We start from the raw sequence: 23460 nt of genomic DNA, 5'->3' as shown, positions 1-23460 counted from the left end.
CTAGGCACAATTCATTATACTCTATCAATGGGTGGTCATGCAGAAACAACTGGAATAGGCATACGTGCATGTGTGTAAATTAGATTTTTTTCATTGTTTTATGCATTTGCTAGCCAAGTTCTCCTTAGTTATTAATTATTGCAATCAAAAACAAATTTGTATGTGTTGATAATTATTGACTACTTATAGAGAACGTTAGTCATCCGTGAAGTTCATTAAGCTTGTGTGTAAATGTGAGTGTGTGTGTGTGTGAATATCAGTTTGAAAATGTGGGATATGATGTGTGTGTGTACTAAACATGTAATTCCTCTCTCTCCTCAGTTCGAGAGGGTGTGGGAGAAGCTGCCAGTGAATGTGCTGGGGGATCTGGAGTACAGGGAGTTCCTGAAGCACGCCAGTGGAGCTGTTGCGATAAGGGACAAGACCACAGACCCAGAGGACATCAGTCCCCTGAAATCTGCATCACCACCACCCCCTGGGCTCATAGATATGTCACCATCACCACCATCCCCTGGGGCCATAGATAGGATGTCATCCTCCCCACCAGCTCTACAGAGGCCAAAGACTACAGGCAGCAACCTCCAACGCTCAAAGGTACAGGATCTCTCTATACATGATGCTTATCAGTTTACTCATATTCCTCCATCTTTGTATTTGATAGTCCACAGTTCTAAGTGGCGTTACAGAAGCCATCCCAGTTAGTTCTGTAAGCTCCTGGGAGTGACCAGAAGTGATATCCAAAATCTAACTAGGATGGCATCCAAATCATAATTACAATATCTTATCTCTTCTAATCTGGGACTGAAAGTAACACACATTATCAATCCCCCTGTCCTTGTCCCCCTCCCCCCAGTCGGAGGTGGGTGTGTCCAGCAGGGCCAGACGTCCGTCCACGGCGGGGAGAGAGAAGGAGGGCCCCCTGGTGGACTGTGAGGAGGTGGAGAGGAGGCTGAAGGGGGAGGTGCAGCGCTGCTGGAGGGACATTCAGAGGAGGTGCAGGGAGGAGGACAGAGAGAGAGACGGAGAGATCAGCACACGCTGCTTCCTGGGTAAAATTACCAATCACAGAGTGACATACGTACAGCGCAGCGCCTGATTCGTTATCCCCAGTCAATCATTATTTTACGTAACTTCAATTCACAATCCACCTCAAAACCATTTGATCAAAATCACTTCCATACCTGACTGTGTGTGTGTGTGTGTGACAGACATCCTGCAAAGCCTCAATGTCAGTGTGACCCAGAAGGAGCTTGATCGTCTGGCCGTAAAGTTCGACATGAGGGACAGTGGGCGCGTGTCATATCTTGACTTCCTACGTCACTTCCTCCTCAACTTGAAACCGCCAGCAGTCAGACAGCCCTTTGAGCGGCCCAAACTACCTCTCCCCACTACACCGGTACTGTTTACCCCTGTTTAACTACCTCTCCCTACTACACCGGTACTGTTTACCCCTGTTTAACTACCTCTCCCCACTACACCGGTACTGTTTACCCCTGTTTAACTACCTCTCCCTACTACACCGGTACTGTTTACCCCTGTTAAACTACCTCTCCCCACTACACCGGTACTGTTTACCCCTGTTTAACTACCTCTCCCTACTACACCGGTACTGTTTACCCCTGTTTAACTACCTCTCCCCACTACACCGGTACTGTTTACCCCTGTTTAACTACCTCTCCCCACTACACCGGTACTGTTTACCCCTGTTTAACTACCTCTCCCTACTACTCCGGTACTGTCCACCTCTGTTTAACTACCTCTCCCCACTACACCGGTACTGTTTACCCCTGTTTAACTACCTCTCCCTACTACACCGGTACTGTTTACCCCTGTTTAACTACCTCTCCCCACTACACCGATACTGTTTACCCCTGTTTAACTACCTCTCCCCACTACACCGGTACTGTTTACCCCTGTTTAACTACCTCTCCCTACTACTCCGGTACTGTCCACCCCTGTTTAACTACCTCTCCCCACTACACCGGTACTGTTTACCCCTGTTTAACTACCTCTCCCCACTACTCCGGTACTGTCCACCCCTGTTTAACTTACTGTCAATATGGGACAGAGTGCTGTATGAACATAAATGTTTTTACTGCAGAAACTGTGGTAAATTAGTATTTGGGGTTTCTCATACCACTCTTTTTTCCTTTCCCTCGCTCTTTCTCTGGTCCATTATTGACTCATTAACTATCACTTTCAATGGGGAGGGGGTCTGTGACGTAAAATGAGGGGGCGGTGGGTTGCCAGATTGTGTATACTCAACGGGGACCTCTCCCACCCTCGGGCTCTCTGCTGTCTCCTCCTTGACAACAATACTTGTCAAGTTTGGTGATTTGTGTGCTTTTGGCACAATGAGGTATGTTAATAAAAGCTTCGAAAAATGACACGCGGGTGGCCAGGTTGGAGAAGATCCCCCCCCGGGCTACTAAACATTAGCATTAAGCAGGGCCCCAAGCCTCACCAGAGTGAGTGGGTGAGAGCTTGTCTGGCAACCTGCGAGATGCAAACCATCCAAACCCCCTCTCGTACTGGCTTTGGTTCACAATTATAACCCTCATTATCTACTAACCAAACCAACCATCTGTGTTATAAATCAGAGACCTAGCCTGACGAATCGCACTGTCGTCCGCCACACACTTTAGTCTGAGACTCTGCCATCGTTGAAGTTGTTTGTGGTGACGAGGGGCATTGTACAAAACAACGTTATCAGCGATTGGATCGTCTCTAACAAATCAGAGAATCAAAGCCAATGACGGATTTTTTCAAACCGCCGCTGTACCCATGTGTGTTCTGGCTCTGGCTGAACCCATCGGTTTCTGGACCATTCAGACGGCCGCGAATGTGTTGGCATTCGGTTAAGGGTCGGAGAGGTACTCAGATCCAGACTCACTGCGGAGAGGAAACTAACGTCCGTGGGTGTGGCGTAACGTTTGGCCAGAGCAAGGAGTCTGGGTAGCCAGGCAACCAGAGACCCCCTGTGTGCTTCATGCTGGAACGGTCTTTCAGAACAAGTTCATAAAGACTGCTACTTTACTGAGTTAAACTCATCATGTAAGGTGCACAACATAGCGATATGATTGGAATGATTACATCCATGCAATTGTCTTTAAGTGTTTGTTAACGCTGTTCTGTCCTCTCTGGTCTTCTCTGGTCCGGTGTGGTCCTGATGCGGTCTGGTTGTGGTTCCCTTGCGATCCAGATGAGTGGGGGTGTTCTCAGTAGACAGTGTGTGGAAGCCATGCTGAGGCTCTATGGCCCGGTCCAGCAGTTCTGGCGCTCCTTGAGGCAAAACTTTGTTACCTTCGACCACAGCCGCAGTGGCAAAATCTCTATCAAGGAATTCAGAAAGGTATAGTCCAACAATCTACTGTTTGACCATTATTTAAAAAGCTGTTAACTAATAACACGTCACACACACACCAGATAATCCTGATTGTGTATTTCTATAGGTACTAAGGCAGTTCAGAGTGAACCTATCTGAGGAGGAATTCTTCCACCTCACCTCTTTCTTTGACAAGAACACTACGGGGAAGATCTCCTACAATGACTTCCTACAGGGCTTCCTACACTGACCTCTAACCTCTGCCCTCTAACTATGGCCTTATTGTAGGCTCCTGTGAAGGTTTAGCTAGTTATCACTGATAAATCCGTCCATATTGATCACTATAATTTCACTGCACCACTGAGTGAAGGAGGGATACACAGAATTATTACAAAATCATGTCATGTAAATTAAAACATATAAAGTGATGTATTATATAAAATATGTATTTGAAGGTTTTCTCCCAATATCTTCCCCTGGCATGTCTACATCTTTTTCTCCCTCTAGCATACCGATTTATCTCTCCGCTGTATGACTTTATGATACTGATTGCTTTCCGAACCAAACCCAACCAAATAAAGTGCTTTTGAATGATGTACGGACGCTGCAACACGCAGGGGGACTGTCTTTGTTCCCATCTGACGGGAAACGAAATGGATGACAAGGAGAAGGAGAGGGCGTTTTGTCATTCATGAGATAGACGGCATCACCGTTGCAAGACAGAACCCAGAGAGAGAGAGAGAGATCATTATCTAAATAATCTACAGAAAGATGGAGAGAGAGTGAACAACCGAAAGGGCCAATGAAGATGGAGTGTGAGACCATGGAAAGATAGAGGGAGGGATAGAAGGAAAATAAAGAGAGAGAGGAGATGGGAGTCTATATGATAGGTACTGTATTAATGGTGTAAAGCGAAAAGCCATCCGCAAATAAATTACCCCATCTCCTCCGGGATTACTAATGTAATTATTTGAACGAGGGTTCTCATTAGAATGTGCAGAGGTGTGGAAGAACCAAGCTATCAAATGAGAGATGAGGAAACCCAGGTTTAGACACTGGAAATGAACTCTGGTCCCGGCTCACATAATTGATATGAGACACAGATACGTTTGATTGGTGCAAAAGAGCCAAGCTGAAAAAGAAACAATCACCACACTTTTTTTGCCACAGAACAAAAGAAAGGAGGAAAACTTACACAAAGAAAGAGTGTGGGGAAGAAAAGGAGGGATGATCCATTGGTCACAGATAAGGTTTAATTCAATTTGTGTAGATAATCTCTCAGAAAACCAGGTAGTTTTAAGAAAGGTATTTTACATTTACAGAGTTGTCTCCAGGGGCAACACATTATACAATACCATTCTAAAATGGTTGGATTTTTCTTCTTTTCACATGAAAAAATATTGTACATCATTAAAGCAATAAAAAATCCCAATAGTTAGTATATCCCAAACAATGGTAACAACGATATACAATACAAGCAGATTGTCATCAGAAGTTATTGGATTCAGAACAGCATGCCCCAAGGAACGAACAAGAAATACAACAGCAAAACTTGAGTTTTCAAAGAAAACAGGAAATACAGAATACAGCTATCGAGGAACAGTGCATAAAAAGTGAGACATTTCAAAGTTATGGTTGAAAGAGAATAGTAAGAAATGCCCCAAAACAAACAGACATTTCCCCCTACAGAAACCTTTAAAAGAAAAGAAGATGATACAGACAATGACTCCCCCCCTCGTTTAAGCATGTTCTCAGAATGCTTACCCCCTGGCCCTATCCACACGCACACAGGTATACGCACACATACACACACACATACAGTATTCACACACACTTATCTGTAAACATTCTATCCTAGTCTTTGTATTCCTACAACAGCCCACTAGTCTGCCCCATTAAAACATAACCCAGCTAGCACAATGTGCAGAACAGCAGTGAAACACCAGTGACCCTGGGAATAAAACGTAGCCAGAGGGGATGTTCATATATAATGTCTGAGAGCAGAGAGATCAAACAGGGATGTAGTCTTGTTATGCTAACCACACTTTGAGCTCAGCTAGCCAACCAAAGACTTTGGCTGCCAGACGAGCAGAGGAAGGACGCTCATTCACAAGTGCTTCAGAAAGATAAAAAATTAACCCTTTTTACGCAGACAACTGCTTGACAACATGAAAGAGTTAATAATAGCTACACGGGTTGTGGGTAACCCCGTGCACTCAAAAAAATTATATTTAATTTAGAGCTGTTTAAGTAGTGGCCAGAACACATGTTGGGTTACTTTGACAAAGCCAGTTGGGTTGCATGAATGACCCAACATGTTGGGTTGTTGGGATTACCCAAACATTGGTTAATGTAACCATCAGTTGGGTATTTTTTACTCTCATGCTGGGTTGACCTAGCATCTGGGTCTTTTTTAATGTAACCCTTAGGTTATTTTCAGGAGGCGTGGTTTATTAGGGGCGTGGTTTTCAGCTAGCTCTTATTGGCCACCCGTGAGAGTAAATGTCATTCCTGTACATCATTTTAAATGTACATACTGCAAATTTAAATGTCAATAACATGCTTTTCACACATTCTTTTGTAATGTTAAGATGATTTATTATAAGGTATACCATCTTACTGCCTAATAAGGTATACCACCTTATTGTATCCCAACAATGGGATTTACGTAGGTTTTAGGGAACTTATACACTTCTGTAAGTGTCGTTGAAGCTACAAAATGTTAAATGTTTGACCTTAATATGTCATAACTATGCAACAGAACAGATGAATACGAATGACATTTACTCACATGGGTGGTTAAAAATAACTATCTGAAAGCCACGCCCCTACTAAACTACACCTCCAGTCTTCTGACCTGACCTGCTGGGTCATATCTCAATAACCCAGCATCAATAACTCTGCAGTTTTTAAAGAAAACAACTCAGCAGTTGAGTCAACCAAACAACCCAGCATTTTTTAGAGTGTAACATAGTGCAGATATTTTTTTACAGTAATAAGCATTTATTAGCCTATATAAGAAAGAACTGAACTTAGAATAAAATGTAAACATTGTTTGCACTGGCTCTTTTTTTAACAACACACACATATTTAACAACATTTGAAGTAATCCTTGATTGCTAACATGTTTTTACAATGACAGGTGATGTAGATTTACAGTTCCAACTTCTTGATCAGTTACGGTACATTAGGCCTACACCTCATAGTCATCCACTAAGAGTTCAACGTTCATTCCCATGATACATCTCTCCCAGAAAGGGCACCATGGAGCAGTGAGAACATTCCAGACACCGCTGCTTCTGTACAGGGTCGGGAGCAAACACATTTGCCAATCTGCTCTGTTGGTTATTACGTATTTCCAGTATTCCGCACTCGGAATCAAAATCTTGCAGGCTTCCCGGCCGGTGACCTCGGAAATAAACTTGTCAGGATCACGGCACATGAGCCAGAGATGAGAGGATGAGCTGATTACACATGCAACGAAGGATAGAGGGGGAAGAAGGACAGAGGGGGAAAAACAGAAGAGGCTTACTGAGAGTTGTAATGAGACCCAGGGGAGTGGTGTCAACACGTTTGACACCTATACTCACACACAGCCCGTGGCAGAGACCTCCCGCTGCCCTCACACACACTTTGATCTCACACACACACACAAACCACCATGCCCAAGGCCTGAGAGAAAGAGAGAGAGAGAGAGATAGAGAGAGAGAGAGAGAGAGAGAGAGAGGGTGGAGAGTGAAACTAGAGGTGCAGAGAAAAAGAGGGATCAAGAGAAAAAGGGATGAGGGGAAAGCAGTGTTTTAATCTGCAGTGCAGGAAGTGTGGTATCAGAGTACTGTCAGGGGTATCCTTTCTGTGCTGGCAAACAGCTCCACAAAGTCAAAAATGGGCATTGGGTTAATGTTCTGATACCCTACTGGTAAGTGTTCAATCACTCCTCAGGGAAGGTCTCAAATGAAGGGTGGACCACAATGTCACAATGTCAAAACGTCACCACTGAGCAACTTCCACTGGTGACTTAACAGAGTCCTCTATGAGGAACAAGAGAGAATGAGAGTTATCCAGTGTCTTCTTCTGAGAGAAAGACTGTGAGTTCAAACAGTGACACAGGAGACACTGTTACCCCTGTCCTCTTCTCTATCTGACAGCCAGGTCAGATTGTCAGTGCAGTAGAAGTGCAACAGAAGATTTACAGATTAATGCTGACATGTTCATATGAGGCATCTGGGGTCTGTCTTTTGCCTTACTTTAGAGTTTGCAGGAGCTTTTGTTGAAATAAAGGAATGACAGTACATACAATAACATGAATGGATTTGCTAAGTGAGGATTTGCAATGGCGCCTGTCTATTTAGACACACACATCGTCCATCACTTGGGCATGTGTGTGTGTTGTGCCACACACACACACACACACACACACACACACACACACACACACACACACACACACACACACACACACACACACACACACACACACACACACACACACACACACTCAGCATCCATTAGAGCCTTGAATATATACAGTACACCACCACACCTGGCCTTCACCCTCACCTACCTGCCTTCCCACCACTAGGCTCCTGATTGGAGGGGGGCTCAGCAGGGCGGGGCTTCTCTAGTCATGTGGTCCTGGTGGGATTGGGCAGGTCGAAGACGATGGGCGGGTTCATGGGCTGGAAGTTGACGGTGCAGGCCGAGGCGTTGACGAACGTGGTGGTGCCGTCTGTCATCATACCATAACCTGGAGGAGGTAGAGGAGAGAGGAAGGGAGCTGACTGTTAGAGAGGGAGAGAAAGACAGACTGTGACAGTAACACTCATTTGTTCATTGACTTCTTTACACTCTCTCTACATTTCCCTTTATTGACAGAACTAGCCACATCTAACTCTGATAGCGGCGACTGCATCTCGTTTGACATGTAGCAAATGTTTTACAGGTGAGATACTTTCTGCTTTTTCGATCACTCAGAATGAACTGGTCTGATGTAGAGAATTTGTGACAAATGACAAAAGCTACAATTCCTTTTCTCTCCCTTCTTCCATGCTCCCAATCTATCTCAGTCACTCAGATCCACACGCAGGGCTAAATATGGCCTGTTCCTCCCTGTGTGAATCTGATTTAGGTACCAATCTGGTCCTCTCCGAAGGGGCTATGGTGCTCCAGGGGACACACGCTGACCTGCTAACCCCAAAATAGAATCTCTCAGCCTGGAGACAAGGCCTCCAAGTCCCCCTGGCCTGGATGAGATACTGCAGTACCACTTACAGTATAATATATGACTAGAATTAAATACAGCCTCATTGCAAGAATCCATAAACGAGTCATAATGATGTATTCCAAAGACCTTGACCTACAAGATCAATAATCTGATTTAAATATGTAGGCTTGTGTAGCAGTATGAGAAACCTCATTCATACAGAATGAAAGTGTGTATGTGTGTGTGTGTGGGTGTGTACCTTCGTGGATGTGTCCGAACACGTGCAGCTTGGGCTGTACTCTCCTCTGGACAGTGTTGAGCAGCTCCATACAGCCCACCCGCTGCATCTTCTTAGGAACCCAGTCCAGGAACCCTACACAGAGACAGCAACACAACACATGTCAATAACCACATAGGAAACACTGGTGATATAACATATGGACACATACTACACCCCGTATACACATCACTCCACAATACTATAATGCGCTAGTCCAGAAGCCCTGTAGAGAATGGAGAAGACTCACACACACACACACACACATTCTGCTACACACACCGCTGCACTCTGCTACACACAGTGACACGGGTGAGAGAAAGACTGATTTAGTGCCACTTCAACAGGAAGCATTCTGCTGAGTCTATAGAAACACTATCGGGACTGGTCTATCTTGTGCCATGCACACGTTGGTGGTGGATGGCGTGACACACCCTCATACACAAAGTGCTTTGAAAGCTAGTGAAAAGCTCGAAATAAGTAAACGCAATTTGACTAAAAACCCATTGGGTAACTTTACAAGTCTCTGGAGACTTGTAGGTCTCCATTTCTGGACACTCAACTAATTCTCTGCTTGTTTTAAAGCAGCTGGTGAGTGAACAGCTTTTATACAGATGTTTCTCTCCTGTGTAACTTCCTCCTCAGCACTAGATAAAAAGAGGCCATATTTCTCCTCTCCCCCATCTCCGTTCCATCGCTTTATCGCACCCCATAAAAGACGAGGGGTTTTGCCGCAGTGCGAACGAACGGTGTCTCTCGCTCTTTTTCTCGGGTCACCTTTCATCTAGCCCTCGCTTTCTGTTGTATCTTTCTCTTCCTCTCTCTCTAGACTGACGGTCTCTCTGTAGTTCTCTGTCCCTCGCTCTCTCCTTCTCTTGCTCTCTGTATTCTCCCCCACCCCTTTCTCCCTCTCCTCCCCAGCCTCCTCTCTCTCGCTCTGTCTCTCCTTCTTCCCAAACCTCTTTCTCCCTCTCCTCCTCTCAATCCCTCTCTTTGTCTCTCCCTCTAATAGGCATTAGTGGCCCGCTGTAGATGCTCCATATGCCGGTGGCTTATGAGGAGAGGGGAGCTGGAGACACTTGGCTAAACTGAACGGAAAATAACTCCCTGTGTTTAGAGGCGAGACGCCACGCAGCAGCCACAGAAATCAATCACACACACTCGTCTGAGCATCTCCCAGCTGCAGCAGGAGATGGGCTGTGAAAGTGTGTGTGTACGTTATGCAAATGTGTATGTAAGTGTGGGTAGATATTTACACGAGGATGATAACAGGAATAAATTACAGATTATTCAAAAATAATGACTTATTTGACAGTCTATCAAAGCATGTGCGTGTGTGACTGTGTGCATATGTGCGTGTGTATGGAACGTGTGTGCGGTGACGTCTCATGATTGTGTCCCCCAGGTGTAATGTCTCCCTCACCCAGTGGGGGGCAGTGTGTGACCAGTATGTCGGTGGAGTCGGGGATCTGGTTCCACTTGTCCAGCAGAGCCTGACCTCTTGGCAGGTTGAACCCCCAGCCATAGTACCATGGCTGCCTGGCTCAGAGAAAGAGAGAGGAGAGAGATTAATACAGTATATCATATCAACTGTCAACACAGTCACCCATCAGATCATCATCTCTAATAAGGTTGAGCCCTGCTGGGGAGAGATTAACAGCCAAAATGGCACTTAACCTCTGAACCTCAATCATCTGCTCTGACAAATCAAAGACTACTGCTGCCACGTACAAAGTGCAACAGCATAAATTAGACAGAACCTTAGAGACGCAGGCAGAAAGCTCTAAGCTACAAAACCTCACAGCCTCAACATTAAACATGAACATCCGCTTGATTCAACAGTCGGCATTGGAGCCTTCCAGGACGGGAGGGGAAAAGAGAAGAGAGAAAAGAAGAGGAAGAGAGGGACTTGACAGCTGGGTCCGTGTCCCTTCACTTTGATAGCGGACGCCTCTGGTGTGTGAGTGACGGTGGAGAAATTAACATGTCACTAACAATGAGTCCTCAGATCCATCTTCCTCTGTACCGTAAGGCGAGCCACGCGTGTGTAACCACGTTGACGCCGCCGTTAGCTCTCGTACCGCCGGCTTTTTTTAATTTGCAGAGAGCAGTCACTGGAAAAGCCAACTTTTATCGGCGCCACGCCGCTCGTCGCTTCAGTGGAACGTCAGATGGAGGGTGTTTTATCATTTCCTGCCCGTCTGTGTATGTATGCAAGCGAGTGTGTGTGTGTGTGTGTGTGGGGGCGCACACACATGTACACACACATACACATACTTAATTAAAGAGACCTAGTGGTATAATACAGCAGGATACATTTGGTGAATGTCCCAACCCTGGGGTCACTGCCTGAGAGAGGTTAAGGAGACAGAGTGAGAGATGCATCATGGGAAACGCTGTCCCACTTCAGCTTGAATTTACTCCACTAAAATTCCATCACTACAGGACATCAGAGCCTATACACTTGATGAAACATCTGAAGTTCCCAGTGAACACAATTTCAATCATTTACACATTGAATTTTAAAAGGTTTAAATTGGCCTGAGCATATTAATTGGTCCGGTTAAATATTAATGTCTGTCTTAACATGGATGTCTCAATTAAAATGAGATGAGCTGCCAGTCTCATCTGTGTTCCAAATGGCACCCTATTCCCTAGTACTTTTGACCAGAGCTGTATTGGGAATAGAGTGACATTTGAGACGCCAACCATCCATCCCCTCTTCATATCTGAATGGAGAGATGAAGAACAAGTGAGAGATGAGAGACGGAGGAAAAGCACTTTTCTCTGGTAATCGCTATTGGACTGTAATTTCCCTAACAGAGGATTAGATAAAGCGAGAGAGAGAGAGAGAGAGAGAGAGAGAGAAGGGGAGATGAGAAAGAATTAAGGGGCTATTGAGAGAGACATGGAGATGGAATGAGATAGAGATGAAGGGAATGAGAGAGAAGAGTGAGTTTGTACATTATGTAAATACTTGCATTTCTTCTTTTTGTTCCCACTTCCAACTCATCTCAAGTTAAAAGTCTGGGATTTTCTACCACTAGGGCCAAAATCACATGCTATACAGTATCTAGCATGCTAGCAGATACCCATACTGCCCTACCAAGCAAAAAGGCAGTATCTGCTCATATCATGGAACTGAGAAAATGGTGGTTTCACAGTAACTTATTGCAGTTACTACTAATATGACCCCCATTTTCTCCAAAACACAATACAACCAATGCAGTATACTTGTCCACATGATTAAGCATGTATTTAATGTAGCAAAAATTACATTAATTCATTTTCAACCAAATTAGCAGTTACTGCGTTTTTGCTTGGTAGGGCAGCATAGACTTCCAGTCATTGCGCTAACGCTAGTTAGCATAGGATCGCGATACTACCACCAACTACCTTGATACTGGACACAGACATAAAAATGGTATCTACGAGTGTACCTGACTCTGAAAGTGCCCCTAAAAGTGTACAGGCCTCCCGGGTGTGCAGTGGTTAAGGGTGCTGTACTGCAGCGTCAGCTGTGCCACCAGGGTTTGCGCCCAGGCTCTGTCGTAACCGGCCGCGACCGGGAGGTCCGTGGGGCGACGCCCAATTGGCCTAGCGTCGCCCGGGTTAGGGAGGGGTTGGCCGGTAGGGATATCCCTGTCTCATCGCGCACCAGCGACTCCTGTGGTGGGCCGGGCAGAGTGCGCACTAACCAAGGTTGCCAGGTGCATGGTGTTTCCTCCGACACATTGGTATGGCTGGCTTCCGGGTTGGATGCGCGCTGTGTTAACAAGCAGTGCGGCTTGGTTGGGTTGTGTATTGGAGGACGCATGACTTTCAACCATCGTCTCTCCCGGGAGTTGTAGCGATGAGACAAGATAGTAGCTACTAAACAATTGGATACCACGAAATTGGTGAGAGAACGGGGTAAAATTCCCCCCAAAAAAGAAAATGCACCTGACTCTGAAAGTGTACCTGCACCTGACTCTGAAAGTGTACCTGCACCTGACTCTGAAAGTGTACCTGCACCTGACTCTGAAAGTGTACCTGCACCTGACTCTGAAAGTGCACCTGACTCTGAAAGTGCACCTGACTCTGAAAGTGCACCTGACTCTGAAAGTGTACCTGCACCTGACTCTGAAAGTGTACCTGCACCTGACTCTGAAAGTGTACCTGCACCTGACTCTGAAAGTGTACCTGCACCTGACTCTGAAAGTGTACCTGCACCTGACTCTGAAAGTGTACCTGCACCTGACTCTGAAAGTGTACCTGCACCTGACTCTGAAAGTGTACCTGCACCTGACTCTGAAAGTGTACCTGCACCTGACTCTGAAAGTGTACCTGCACCTGACTCTGAAAGTGCACCTGCACCTGACTCTGAAAGTGCACCTGCACCTGACTCTGAAAGTGCACCTGCACCTGACTCTGAAAGTGTACCTGCACCTGACTCTGAAAGTGCACCTGACTCTGAAAGTGTACCTGCACCTGACTCTGAAAGTGTACCTGCACCTGACTCTGAAAGTGTACCTGCACCTGACTCTGAAAGTGTACCTGCACCTGACTCTGAAAGTGCACCTGACTCTGAAAGTGTACCTGCACCTGACTCTGAAAGTGTACCTGCACCTGACTCTGAAAGTGTACCTGACTCTGAAAGTGTACCTGCACCTGACTCTGAAAGTGTACCTGCACCTGACTCTGAAAGTGCACCTGACTCTGAAAGTGTACCTGCACCTGACTCTGAAAGTGTACCTGCACCTGACTCTGAAAGTGTACCTGCACCTGACTCTGAAAGTGTACCTGCACTTGACTCTGAAAGTGTACCTGCACCTGACTCTGAAAGTGTACCTGCACCTGACTCTGAAAGTGCACCTGCACCTGACTCTGAAAGTGCACCTGACTCTGAAAGTGTACCTGCACCTGACTCTGAAAGTGTACCTGCACCTGACTCTGAAAGTGCACCTGACTCTGAAAGTGCACCTGACTCTGAAAGTGCACCTGACTCTGAAAGTGTACCTGCACCTGACTCTGAAAGTGTACCTGCACCTGACTCTGAAAGTGTACCTGCACCTGACTCTGAAAGTGTACCTGCACCTGACTCTGAAAGTGCACCTGACTCTGAAAGTGCACCTGACTCTGAAAGTGCACCTGACTCTGAAAGTGTACCTGCACCTGACTCTGAAAGTGTACCTGCACCTGACTCTGAAAGTGTACCTGCACCTGACTCTGAAAGTGCACCTGCACCTGACTCTGAAAGTGCACCTGACTCTGAAAGTGTACCTGCACCTGACTCTGAAAGTGTACCTGCACCTGACTCTGAAAGTGCACCTGACTCTGAAAGTGCACCTGACTCTGAAAGTGCACCTGACTCTGAAAGTGTACCTGCACCTGACTCTGAAAGTGTACCTGCACCTGACTCTGAAAGTGTACCTGCACCTGACTCTGAAAGTGCACCTGCACCTGACTCTGAAAGTGCACCTGACTCTGAAAGTGTACCTGCACCTGACTCTGAAAGTGTACCTGCACCTGACTCTGAAAGTGCACCTGACTCTGAAAGTGCACCTGACTCTGAAAGTGTACCTGCACCTGACTCTGAAAGTGTACCTGCACCTGACTCTGAAAGTGTACCTGCACCTGACTCTGAAAGTGTACCTGCACCTGACTCTGAAAGTGTACCTGCACCTGACTCTGAAAGTGCACCTGACTCTGAAAGTGCACCTGACTCTGAAAGTGTACCTGCACCTGACTCTGAAAGTGCACCTGACTCTGAAAGTGCCCCCCAAAAAAGAAAGTGTACCTGACTCTGAAAGTGCACCTGACTCTGAAAGTGTACCTGCACCTGACTCTGAAAGTGCACCTGACTCTGAAAGTGTACCTGCACCTGACTCTGAAAGTGCACCTGACTCTGAAAGTGTACCTGACTCTGAAACTTAATTCCAGGAAAAACCCTGACACAAAAATGAAAGAATATAATACTAACATCTCTTCTACATAAATAGGATTTGACCAGGAAATTGAACTAGTGTTTTTTGGTGCAGTTAGGAAGGAGAATTGGGGACGTGCTCAGCATATTAAAGACTGTTAATACCCAAGGTTTGTTACGGATATGAAAAAAAAGGAAACAGATGTTTGAGTTAGAGCGCTGGATCCCTAGGCGTCATCTAGGGGCAAAGCAAAGCACACTGGGAAAAAAACAATAGCATCAAAATCACTACTTTCATTTGATGTGATTCTTTCCCCCCTTTCTTTTCTGAAGCAAGAGAGAGAGACTGACACACACACACACAGAGAGAGAGAGAGACAGACAGAGACAGAGAGAGAGGGAGAGAGAGGGAGAGAGAGAGAGAAAGAGACACAGACAGAGAGAGACAGACAGAGAGGCAGAGAGAGAGAGACAGAGAGCGACAGAGAGAAGGAGAGAGAGAGACAGAGACAGAGAGAGGTGGAGACTGACAGAGACAGACAGCAAGAGACAGACAGCGAGAAAAAGACAGCCAGAGACAGACAGTGAGAGACAGAAAGCGAGAGACAGAGAGACTGAGACAGAGAGACAGGGTGATTGTGTCATGTTTACCCAAAACACCACTTTACCCAACAGGGTAATATTATAGAAGGTTTGAAAACAAATAAGAGATCAGTATCGGGCTTGGTAATGTGTGTGTGTAACAATTTCAGTGTGAGTGTGTGTGTATTTGTTTCTCCATTCAGAAGCTTAATGATATCATTGGAGAAAGCCATGAATGATTAACGAATCAGGCAGTGCTGAGGGGCGTGAGGCGTTAACCACACACACACACTTTGGTTAACTTCACAGTCGTTAGGAAGAAAAACAGCACGCCAAAAGAGGAATTTTAAATCTAAATCAGTTCCAGACTTGTCCTGAGGTCTAGAGAGGAACAGGCTTGGTGAGAAATAGAGAAAGAGAGACAAAAGAGAGGGAGATGGTTTTAGTGATGTTGTGAGACACGGGAAAAGAGAGCGGTAGAGAAAGGGAGGTGAAGAAAAACAGAGAGAGCACACAGAAGAGAGTGGTATCTAGACAGTACAGAGCTAGTCTGGGTTCTCTCTATATATCTTTTGACAAAAAGTATGAAGAGACGCAGAATAGGAAGATGGAAAAGATGCTGAGAGAGGGGGGCAACCAGAGAGACAGCTAATAAATGTGTGTATGCTATAGGAGTGTGTGTGTGTTCATTTCAAGTTTTCTATTTCTCAGAGAAGCCGAGTGGATGCAGTCACACCCCATCATCATCACCTCAGCTTGAGTTAATTAAGACAAACTGTCGACTTAACGACCCTAATAACAGCCTGGAAGGGGAGGAAAACACACAAACACACACACACTGAGTCACGACATACACTCTGCTTGTGTGCTCTTATTAGACTGAGTGTATGTGCGTGTACTGTATACGTGTATGAGTGTATACAGTGTGCACACCTGGGTAATACTAAAGGGGGTTGCTGTGCTGTCACTCGTCACTCCTAAGAGCTGAGATCTTCTTATTAAACTCCCTGCCTCCCCGCACCACTTGACGTGTGTCTCCGTACATGACCACCCCTCCCCCCACCCCCCTCGCTAACCTCGTTAAGAGCCTGTTTCAATTAAAAGTGTTCTGGGGTGGGAGAGGTCCGTTGGGACTCCACTGCTCAGATAGAGGTCAACAGAGCTGCTTAGAGATGCTATTAGCGTCTTCCTGTTCTCATTTACTCATTCACTAGCCTGGAGGCTAGGTGGGCTAGTTCAAACACAGGCTACTGACTGTTAACACTGCTTCCTATTACTGGGTAATTACACACAAACAATACATTCTACTCTGAGGGAACTTCTCTCTGTCAGTATTAGATACTAGTAAATACTGCTAGGTACTCTATGTCCTCTGACTGTCTGATATCTCCTATTGTCCTCTTTGTTTAGTCTACTCCATGAGCCAGTGAGGAGCCATTTTAAAATGAGTCAGTTCTCTCTATCGTACAGAATAGGATTAAAATCTTTCAATAGGACAGTTATAAATTAATTTACACACACACACACACACACACACACACACACACACACACACACACACACGTGCGCTGGTACATGGAAGCATGAGAGAGTTTGACTCCAAGAAGACGCTATTTCATGTTACAGAGAAATACGTTACTTTCTCTTATCCATTATTAATCCAACTCTAAACCTTTCTCAGCGCACACTATTCTCCCTCCCACACACAATGGTTAATGTACAGACTTTGATGTTTAATCACGACTACCACACACACAAGCCAGTCCACCCGGCAAGATTGATCCTCACAGCAGGACTACTCAGACAGAGGGAGGGATGGAGGGAGAGAGAAGGGGAAGGGGAGGGAGAGGGACAGGGAGAGGGAGAAGAGAGGGACGGACAACGACACTGATGCAGAGAGAGAAGGAGATTGAAAGAGAGAGAAAGAAAGGGAGTGGGATAGAGGGGAAATATGAGATGGGGAAGGAGAGAGAGAATGCTGAAAGGCAGAGTACTGTATATCTGACTGACAGTATGGAGGATAAGAAATGTGACAGGGCCCAGCCCAGCCTGCAGTAACAGAAAGGTAGCTGGTTCGAATCAGCCGTTCTGCCCTGGAGCAAGGCTGTTAACCCCCGATGGTGTCGATTAAAGGCAGGCCCCTACACCTCTGATTCAGAGGGGTTAAATGTGGAAGACACATTTCGGGTTGAATGCATGCAGTTGTGCAACTGACTAGGTATCCCCCTTTCCCTGTGTGAGCTACAGAACAGTCCTTACTTCAACACCCCCGTACCCTCCCGTTCTTCCTGTCACCATCTTGTCCTTATTTAATCTTTCATTCTCCTTCTTCATTTTATCTATCCACGTACCATCTATTCCTCCTATGTTTCTGTCATCTAGTGAGCCCACTCTCTCACTCCCTCTCTTCCTGTCTAATCTCACCTCTCCACCTCTTTACCTCCAACTGCCCCCATCCCCACTTCCCCTCTCTCTGTGGAGAGGCAGATTGGGGACATATTGGCCCTCAGCGTGACTTATGTAACACCCAGCAGGTTCAGGAGGAACCGAGGAGCACCGGGCTGACACACACACACACACACACACACACACACACACACACACACACACACACACACACACACACACACACACACACACACACACACACACACACTCAAAATTCGGAAAGAAATATGAACACACACAAGACACCGAAACAGGGAGACTGTATCAGTAAATGTTGACCCACGTGAAATCAAGCAATGCTGTTTGTAGTCAGTCTCTCCTTCCATCTTTCCCCCTCTCAGCACCTGTGTGTGTGTCTCTGTAATGGCTTAATTGCAGGTGACTGGTGAGCGCGGTAATGGTCTAAGCACTGGATGGGTGGAGGATTAGGTGACGGACTACCACCGAGCTCTCATCCACTAAACACAGTACAGTCACTGAGCTACACCAGTCAATGTCTGGCCCTGGGGCTGACACACAAACACACACCTGCACAACTCCCTCTGAGCTGATATACACGTTTTGATATACACAGATACACCCCCCCTACAGCAGTAGCCTCAGAGTGTCCAACCATCCTGATGAAACTGGAGCAGACCAAGGTGGCGTCGCAGAGCCCATCTGTGACAGAGTGCAGGGATATCTGCCCACACACACACACACACACACACACACACACACACACACACACACACACACACACACACACACACACACACACACACACACACACACACACACACACACACACACACACACACACACACCAACCAAGCCTCATCAACAAAACAGTGATGGATACAGAGACACTTGTCTTGTGTGAAGTCTGAAAGGCCTGGTTCTCTGGACCAGTAGCAGTCAGCCTCACAGCTGTGCTCATTCACAGCTTCACACTCATCAGCAGCACCAGCACACAACCCAAGAACCCCCACCACCTCCAATGTTAGGTTTAAAGCCAGGCATGTTCTTATAGGGTTTTCTCAAAGGAGAGCATATATTCTGTCTATAAAAACCTTATCTTTATTGAACTAGAAGCAGCACACAACAATATTATACAGCTGTGAAGCTGCCTGTACATTTCCTATTGAAAATCTACATTTCTTTATCAAATCAAGCTGGTTTCATCCATTCCCACAGCGAGCCCCGTCAATGAAGAGCAGCTGCTGTCTAAACCAACCACTAACCCTCACCTCCCCCCATAAATCCCAGAGCTCCCACCTGTGTTTGTCACCCCTCCCTCCCTCCCATGTCTACTCCTCCACTGTGTCATTAATTCTGCTTGTTTGGTGAAATGCTGAAACATTGTTCCCACCGCCCCTCACATACACACACACACACACACACACACACACACACACACACACACACACACCCACACACACACACACACACACACACACACACACACACACACACACACACACACACACACACACACACACACACACACACACACACACCTGGCAGGTCTCTGTCTCCCTATAGACTGATGTTTCCCACATTTAATAAAATGCAGGCAGACTTCCTCGATGAGGGATGGAGGGAATTAGGAGAGGAGAGGAGAGGAGAGGAAAACATAGGGGGAAGAGAAAGATATTATATACTGTAGGGAGAAGGAGAGACCGATAGACAAAGACAAAAAAGAGAACAATGAATTAGAAATGGAAAAAAAGAGTGATACAGACATACCACCAGATAGATAAAGAAAGAAAAACGAGACAGACAGAGAGAGAGAGAGAGAGAGAGAGAGAGCAACAGAGAGACTGATGCGTAGGGTTAGTGACAGATGAATAGATGTCTCTTGTTCCTGCTCTCCTCTCTTCCTCTGTCCCTCTCTTCCTCTCCCTCTCTCGCCTGCCTGCTGCTGTTCCTCTGTAATCAAGTTGGATGTCAGAAAAGACAAACGCATCCCTGCCCTCCCTCACTTTCCTCTCCTCCATGCCCCCCCCCCCTTTTTTAGAAACAGTTAGGAAAAGTACGGATCAGCAGAAACTAGCCCAGTCAGAATCTCAGAGGAAACCGTGTTTGATCAGGGACAGAGCCTCTCACACACGTCTCTCCTATACCTGTGCTATAGCTTACACAGCGTACGCTTCACAATTGAAGCGTGGACTTTAATGCGGGACTTAAAGTGGGACTTTAATGCATTAAAGTGGGACTAGTAGTTAAACAGACACATGACTTTGAATGAACTTAACACAACAGAATATGACATCTGGGTCGTTCACTATCGTATTATCACTAATATTTCTGGTGTTTTACATCGCACCATAAAGCAGCAAGGGAAGCTCTGAAACTAAATCAGGCTAAAAGCATTTCTTCCCGTATTAACCCGAGAGAACGAGGAAGGAACACTTTTATTGACAATGTTTCAGCAATTTACTGCCCTTTTTCAAATAAGTATTTTAACCATGAATTTACAAGTTACAATACAGTTGCCAATACAATCTCAAGCAATATGCAGTAAACAGAATTATATCACCCTCTCTACCTAATCAATAGACTAAAGGTCGACCGATTATGATTTTTCAACGCTGATACCGATACTTGGAGGACCAAAAAAAGCCGATACCGATTAATCGGCCGATTTTATTTATTATAATTTATTATAATTATAATTACAACAATACTGAATGAACACTTATTTTAACTTAATATAATACATCAATAAAAATCTATTTAGCCTCATATAAATAATGAAACATGTTCAATTTGGTTTAAATAATGCAAAAACAAAGTGTTGGAGAAGTAGAAGTGAAATATGTGCCATGTAAAAAAACTAACGTTTGAGTTCCTTGCTCAGAACATGAGAACATATGACAGTTGGTGGTTCCTTTTAACATGAGACTTCAATATTCACAGGTAAGAGGTTTTAGGTTGTAGTTAATATAGTATTTATATGACTATTTCTCTCTATACCTTTTGTATTTCATATACTTTTGACTATTGGATGTTCTTATAGGCACTATAGTATTGCCAGTGTAACAGTATAGCTTCCGTCCCTCTCCTCGCCCCTACCTGGGCTTGAACCAGGAACACATCGACCACAGCCACACTCGAAGCAGCGTTACCCATCGCTCCACAAAAGCCACGGCCCTCTGCAAGAGGAATAACTACTCCAAGTCTCAGAGCCAGTGACGTTTGAAACGCTATTAGAGGGCACCCCGCTAACTAGCTAGCCATTTCACATCGGTTACACCAGCCATTTGGCTGATAGGCTTGAAGTCATAAACAGCGCTGTGCTTGCGAAGAGCTGCTGGCAAAACGCACGAAAGTGCTGTTTGAATGCTTACGAGCCTGCTGCTGCCTACCATAGCTCAGTCAGACTGCTTTATCAAATCATAGACTTAATTACAACATAACACACAAGATGGCGTAGCAGTAAGTCGTCCTGTCGTGTCGTGTCCCTTGTATATATCGTTTCTTTTTCGTTTTTTTACATATTTTTCTAAGCATATCTCTTTAAAAACATTTTGCTAAACCTAAGCTTCCAATACTCTCCTGCAACCCGCCTCACCCAATGTAGCTATTTTTCCTAAAGTATTTATATTTACTTCGGAACCGGAACCCCTCAACTGAAGCTAGCCAGCTAACCACCAGCTGTGCTAGCGGTCTTCAGCTAACCGGTCATCAGCTAACCTTTTAGCTCGGAAAGCTCTCGCCAGTTTGAACAACGCGACTCTAACCAGAGCATAACGGACCTATTTATTTTTCATCCCCGGATTCATCCCCGGATTCCCACCGCAAACGGAACATTTCTCAGCTGGATCTTCACAACTAGCTATCTAGCTAAACCGCAACCCCGGACGATTACTCCTGGCTAGCGTTTCCACCCACTTAGCTTGAAGCTAGCCCGGCCAGCGCACCTGTGCTACCACCGTAGCATACTCCTGGGCTACAATACCCGGGCCCACGACCGGTCTATCGATGTCACCGCATGAATAAGGAATAAACAGACTCACCCCATCGCGACGTCCCCCAAAGGCTAACTCTCTAGCCCTCGCTATCTCCCTGCTTGCTAATTAGGCCTGCTAACTGCTAGCTTGTCCAGCTCCGGTCCGCTAACTGGTACCTTGTTTAGCCCGGGCCTACAAACTGTTAGCTTGTTAGCACAGGCCTGCTAACCGTCTGAATCGCCGCGTCCCAAACACTCACTGGATCCATATTTACTTTCTATCTCTTTTTGATTTTTAACTTGTTTATACCTTCCGGAAACCTGCCTCACCCAATGTGATACGGAATCGCTATTATTTTTAATTTTTTAGTACACACTCAAGAACCCCCAGAAGCTAACCAGCTAACTAGCTACAAGCTATTTAGTCATTGTTAGTTTTTTTAACCTGGATAACACTCGCCAGTCCAGCTTCCCTGCCCCATCCACCGCTGCCCCCTGGACACTGATCTCTTGGCTACATAGCTGATGCACGCTGGACTGTCCATTAATCACGGTACTCCATTCTGCTTGTTTGTTTTGTCTGTTGGCCCCGTTGCCTAGTCAACGCCATTTTACCTGCTGTTGTTGTGCTAGCTGATTAGCTGTTGTCTCACCTACTGTTTTAGCTAGCGTTCCCAACTCAACACCTGTGATTACTGTATGCCTCGCTGTATGTCTCTCTCAAGTGTCAATATGCCTTGTATACTGTTGTTCAGGTTAGTTATCATTGTTTTAGTTCACAATGGAGCCCCTAGTTCCACTCTTCATACCCCTGATAACTCCTTTGTCCCACCTCCCACACATGCGGTGACCTCACCCATTACAACCAGCATGTCCAGAGATACAACCTCTCTCATCATCACCCAGTGCCTGGGCTTACCTCCGCTGTACCCGCACCCCACCATACCCCTGTCTGCGCATTATGCCCTGAATATATTCTACCATGCCCAGAAACCTGCTCCTCTTATTCTCTGTCCCCAACGCTCTAGGCGACCAGTTTTGATAGCCTTTAGCCGCACTCTCATACTACTCCTTCTCTGTTCCGCGGGTGATGTGGAGGTAAACCCAGGCCCTGCATGTCCCCAGGCACCCTCATTTGTTGACTTCTGTGATCGAAAAAGCCTTGGTTTCATGCATGTCAACATCAGAAGCCTCCTCCCTAAGTTTGTTTTACTCACTGCTCTAGCACACTCTGCTAACCCTGATGTCCTTGCTGTGTCTGAATCCTGGCTCAGGAAGGCCACCAAAAATTCAGAGATTTCCATACCCAACTATAACATCTTCCGTCAAGATAGAACTGCCAAAGGGGGAGGAGTTGCAGTCTACTGCAGAGATAGCCTGCAAAGTAATGTCATACTTTCCAGGTCCATACCCAAACAGTTCGAACTACTAATTTTGAAAATTACTCTCTCCAGAAATAAGTCTCTCACTGTTGCCGCCTGCTACCGACCTCCCTCAGCTCCCAGCTGTGCCCTGGACACCATTTGTGAATTGATCGCCCCCCATCTAGCTTCAGAGTTTGTTCTGTTAGGTGACCTAAACTGGGATATGCTTAACACCCCGGCAGTCCTACAATCTAAGCTAGATGCCCTCAATCTCACACAAATCATCAAGGAACCCACCAGGTACAACCCTAACTCTGTAAACAAGGGCACCCTCATAGACGTCATCCTGACCAACTGGCCCTCCAAATACACCTCCGCTGTCTTCAACCAGGATCTCAGCGATCACTGCCTCATTGCCTGTA

General features: G+C 45.9%; 2 protein-coding genes and 1 long non-coding RNA gene across 4 annotated transcripts in view; 2 read left to right on the top strand and 1 right to left on the bottom strand.

The window, feature by feature from the left end:
• The first annotated feature begins 167 nt into the window (after positions 1-167).
• On the top strand, positions 168-1550 carry LOC149978115 (EF-hand calcium-binding domain-containing protein 6-like). Its single transcript, XM_090200426.1, has 3 exons — positions 168-594; positions 854-1049; positions 1209-1550. Exons 1-3 carry the CDS (start codon positions 268-270, stop codon positions 1415-1417), a joined length of 732 nt encoding a protein of 243 aa, XP_090056552.1. The 5' UTR covers positions 168-267; the 3' UTR covers positions 1418-1550.
• A 1652-nt stretch (positions 1551-3202) lies between these two features.
• On the top strand, positions 3203-3923 carry LOC149978114 (uncharacterized). Its single transcript, XR_016486775.1, has 2 exons — positions 3203-3352; positions 3453-3923. It is a non-coding gene; the product is annotated as an uncharacterized LOC149978114 (long non-coding RNA).
• Positions 3924-4560: 637 nt separating this feature from the next.
• Positions 4561-23460, bottom strand: part of mpped1 (metallophosphoesterase domain containing 1) — a 49269-nt gene continuing 30369 nt past the window's right edge. The window contains exons 5-8 of one of the 2 annotated variants that reach the window (XR_005036128.2): positions 10229-10344; positions 8788-8901; positions 7890-8072; positions 4561-6789 (exon numbers count right to left, since the gene is read on the bottom strand). Coding sequence is in view for 1 of the 2 variants with exons in the window: in XM_036944614.2 (XP_036800509.1) it covers positions 7951-8072; positions 8788-8901; positions 10229-10344 (352 nt within the window). In the remaining variant the exon portion in view is untranslated. Of the gene's footprint in view, positions 8073-8787; positions 8902-10228; positions 10345-23460 lie in introns of both variants that reach the window. The other variant, XM_036944614.2, reaches the window with a different exon arrangement.

Source organism: Oncorhynchus mykiss, chromosome 15, assembly GCF_057628025.1.
Source record: "Oncorhynchus mykiss isolate SJ-2025 chromosome 15, ASM5762802v1, whole genome shotgun sequence".
Lineage (NCBI taxonomy): Eukaryota > Metazoa > Chordata > Actinopteri > Salmoniformes > Salmonidae > Oncorhynchus > Oncorhynchus mykiss.
Note: the sequence above shows the minus strand (reverse complement) of the source record. Positions and strands in the feature narration are given on the sequence as shown.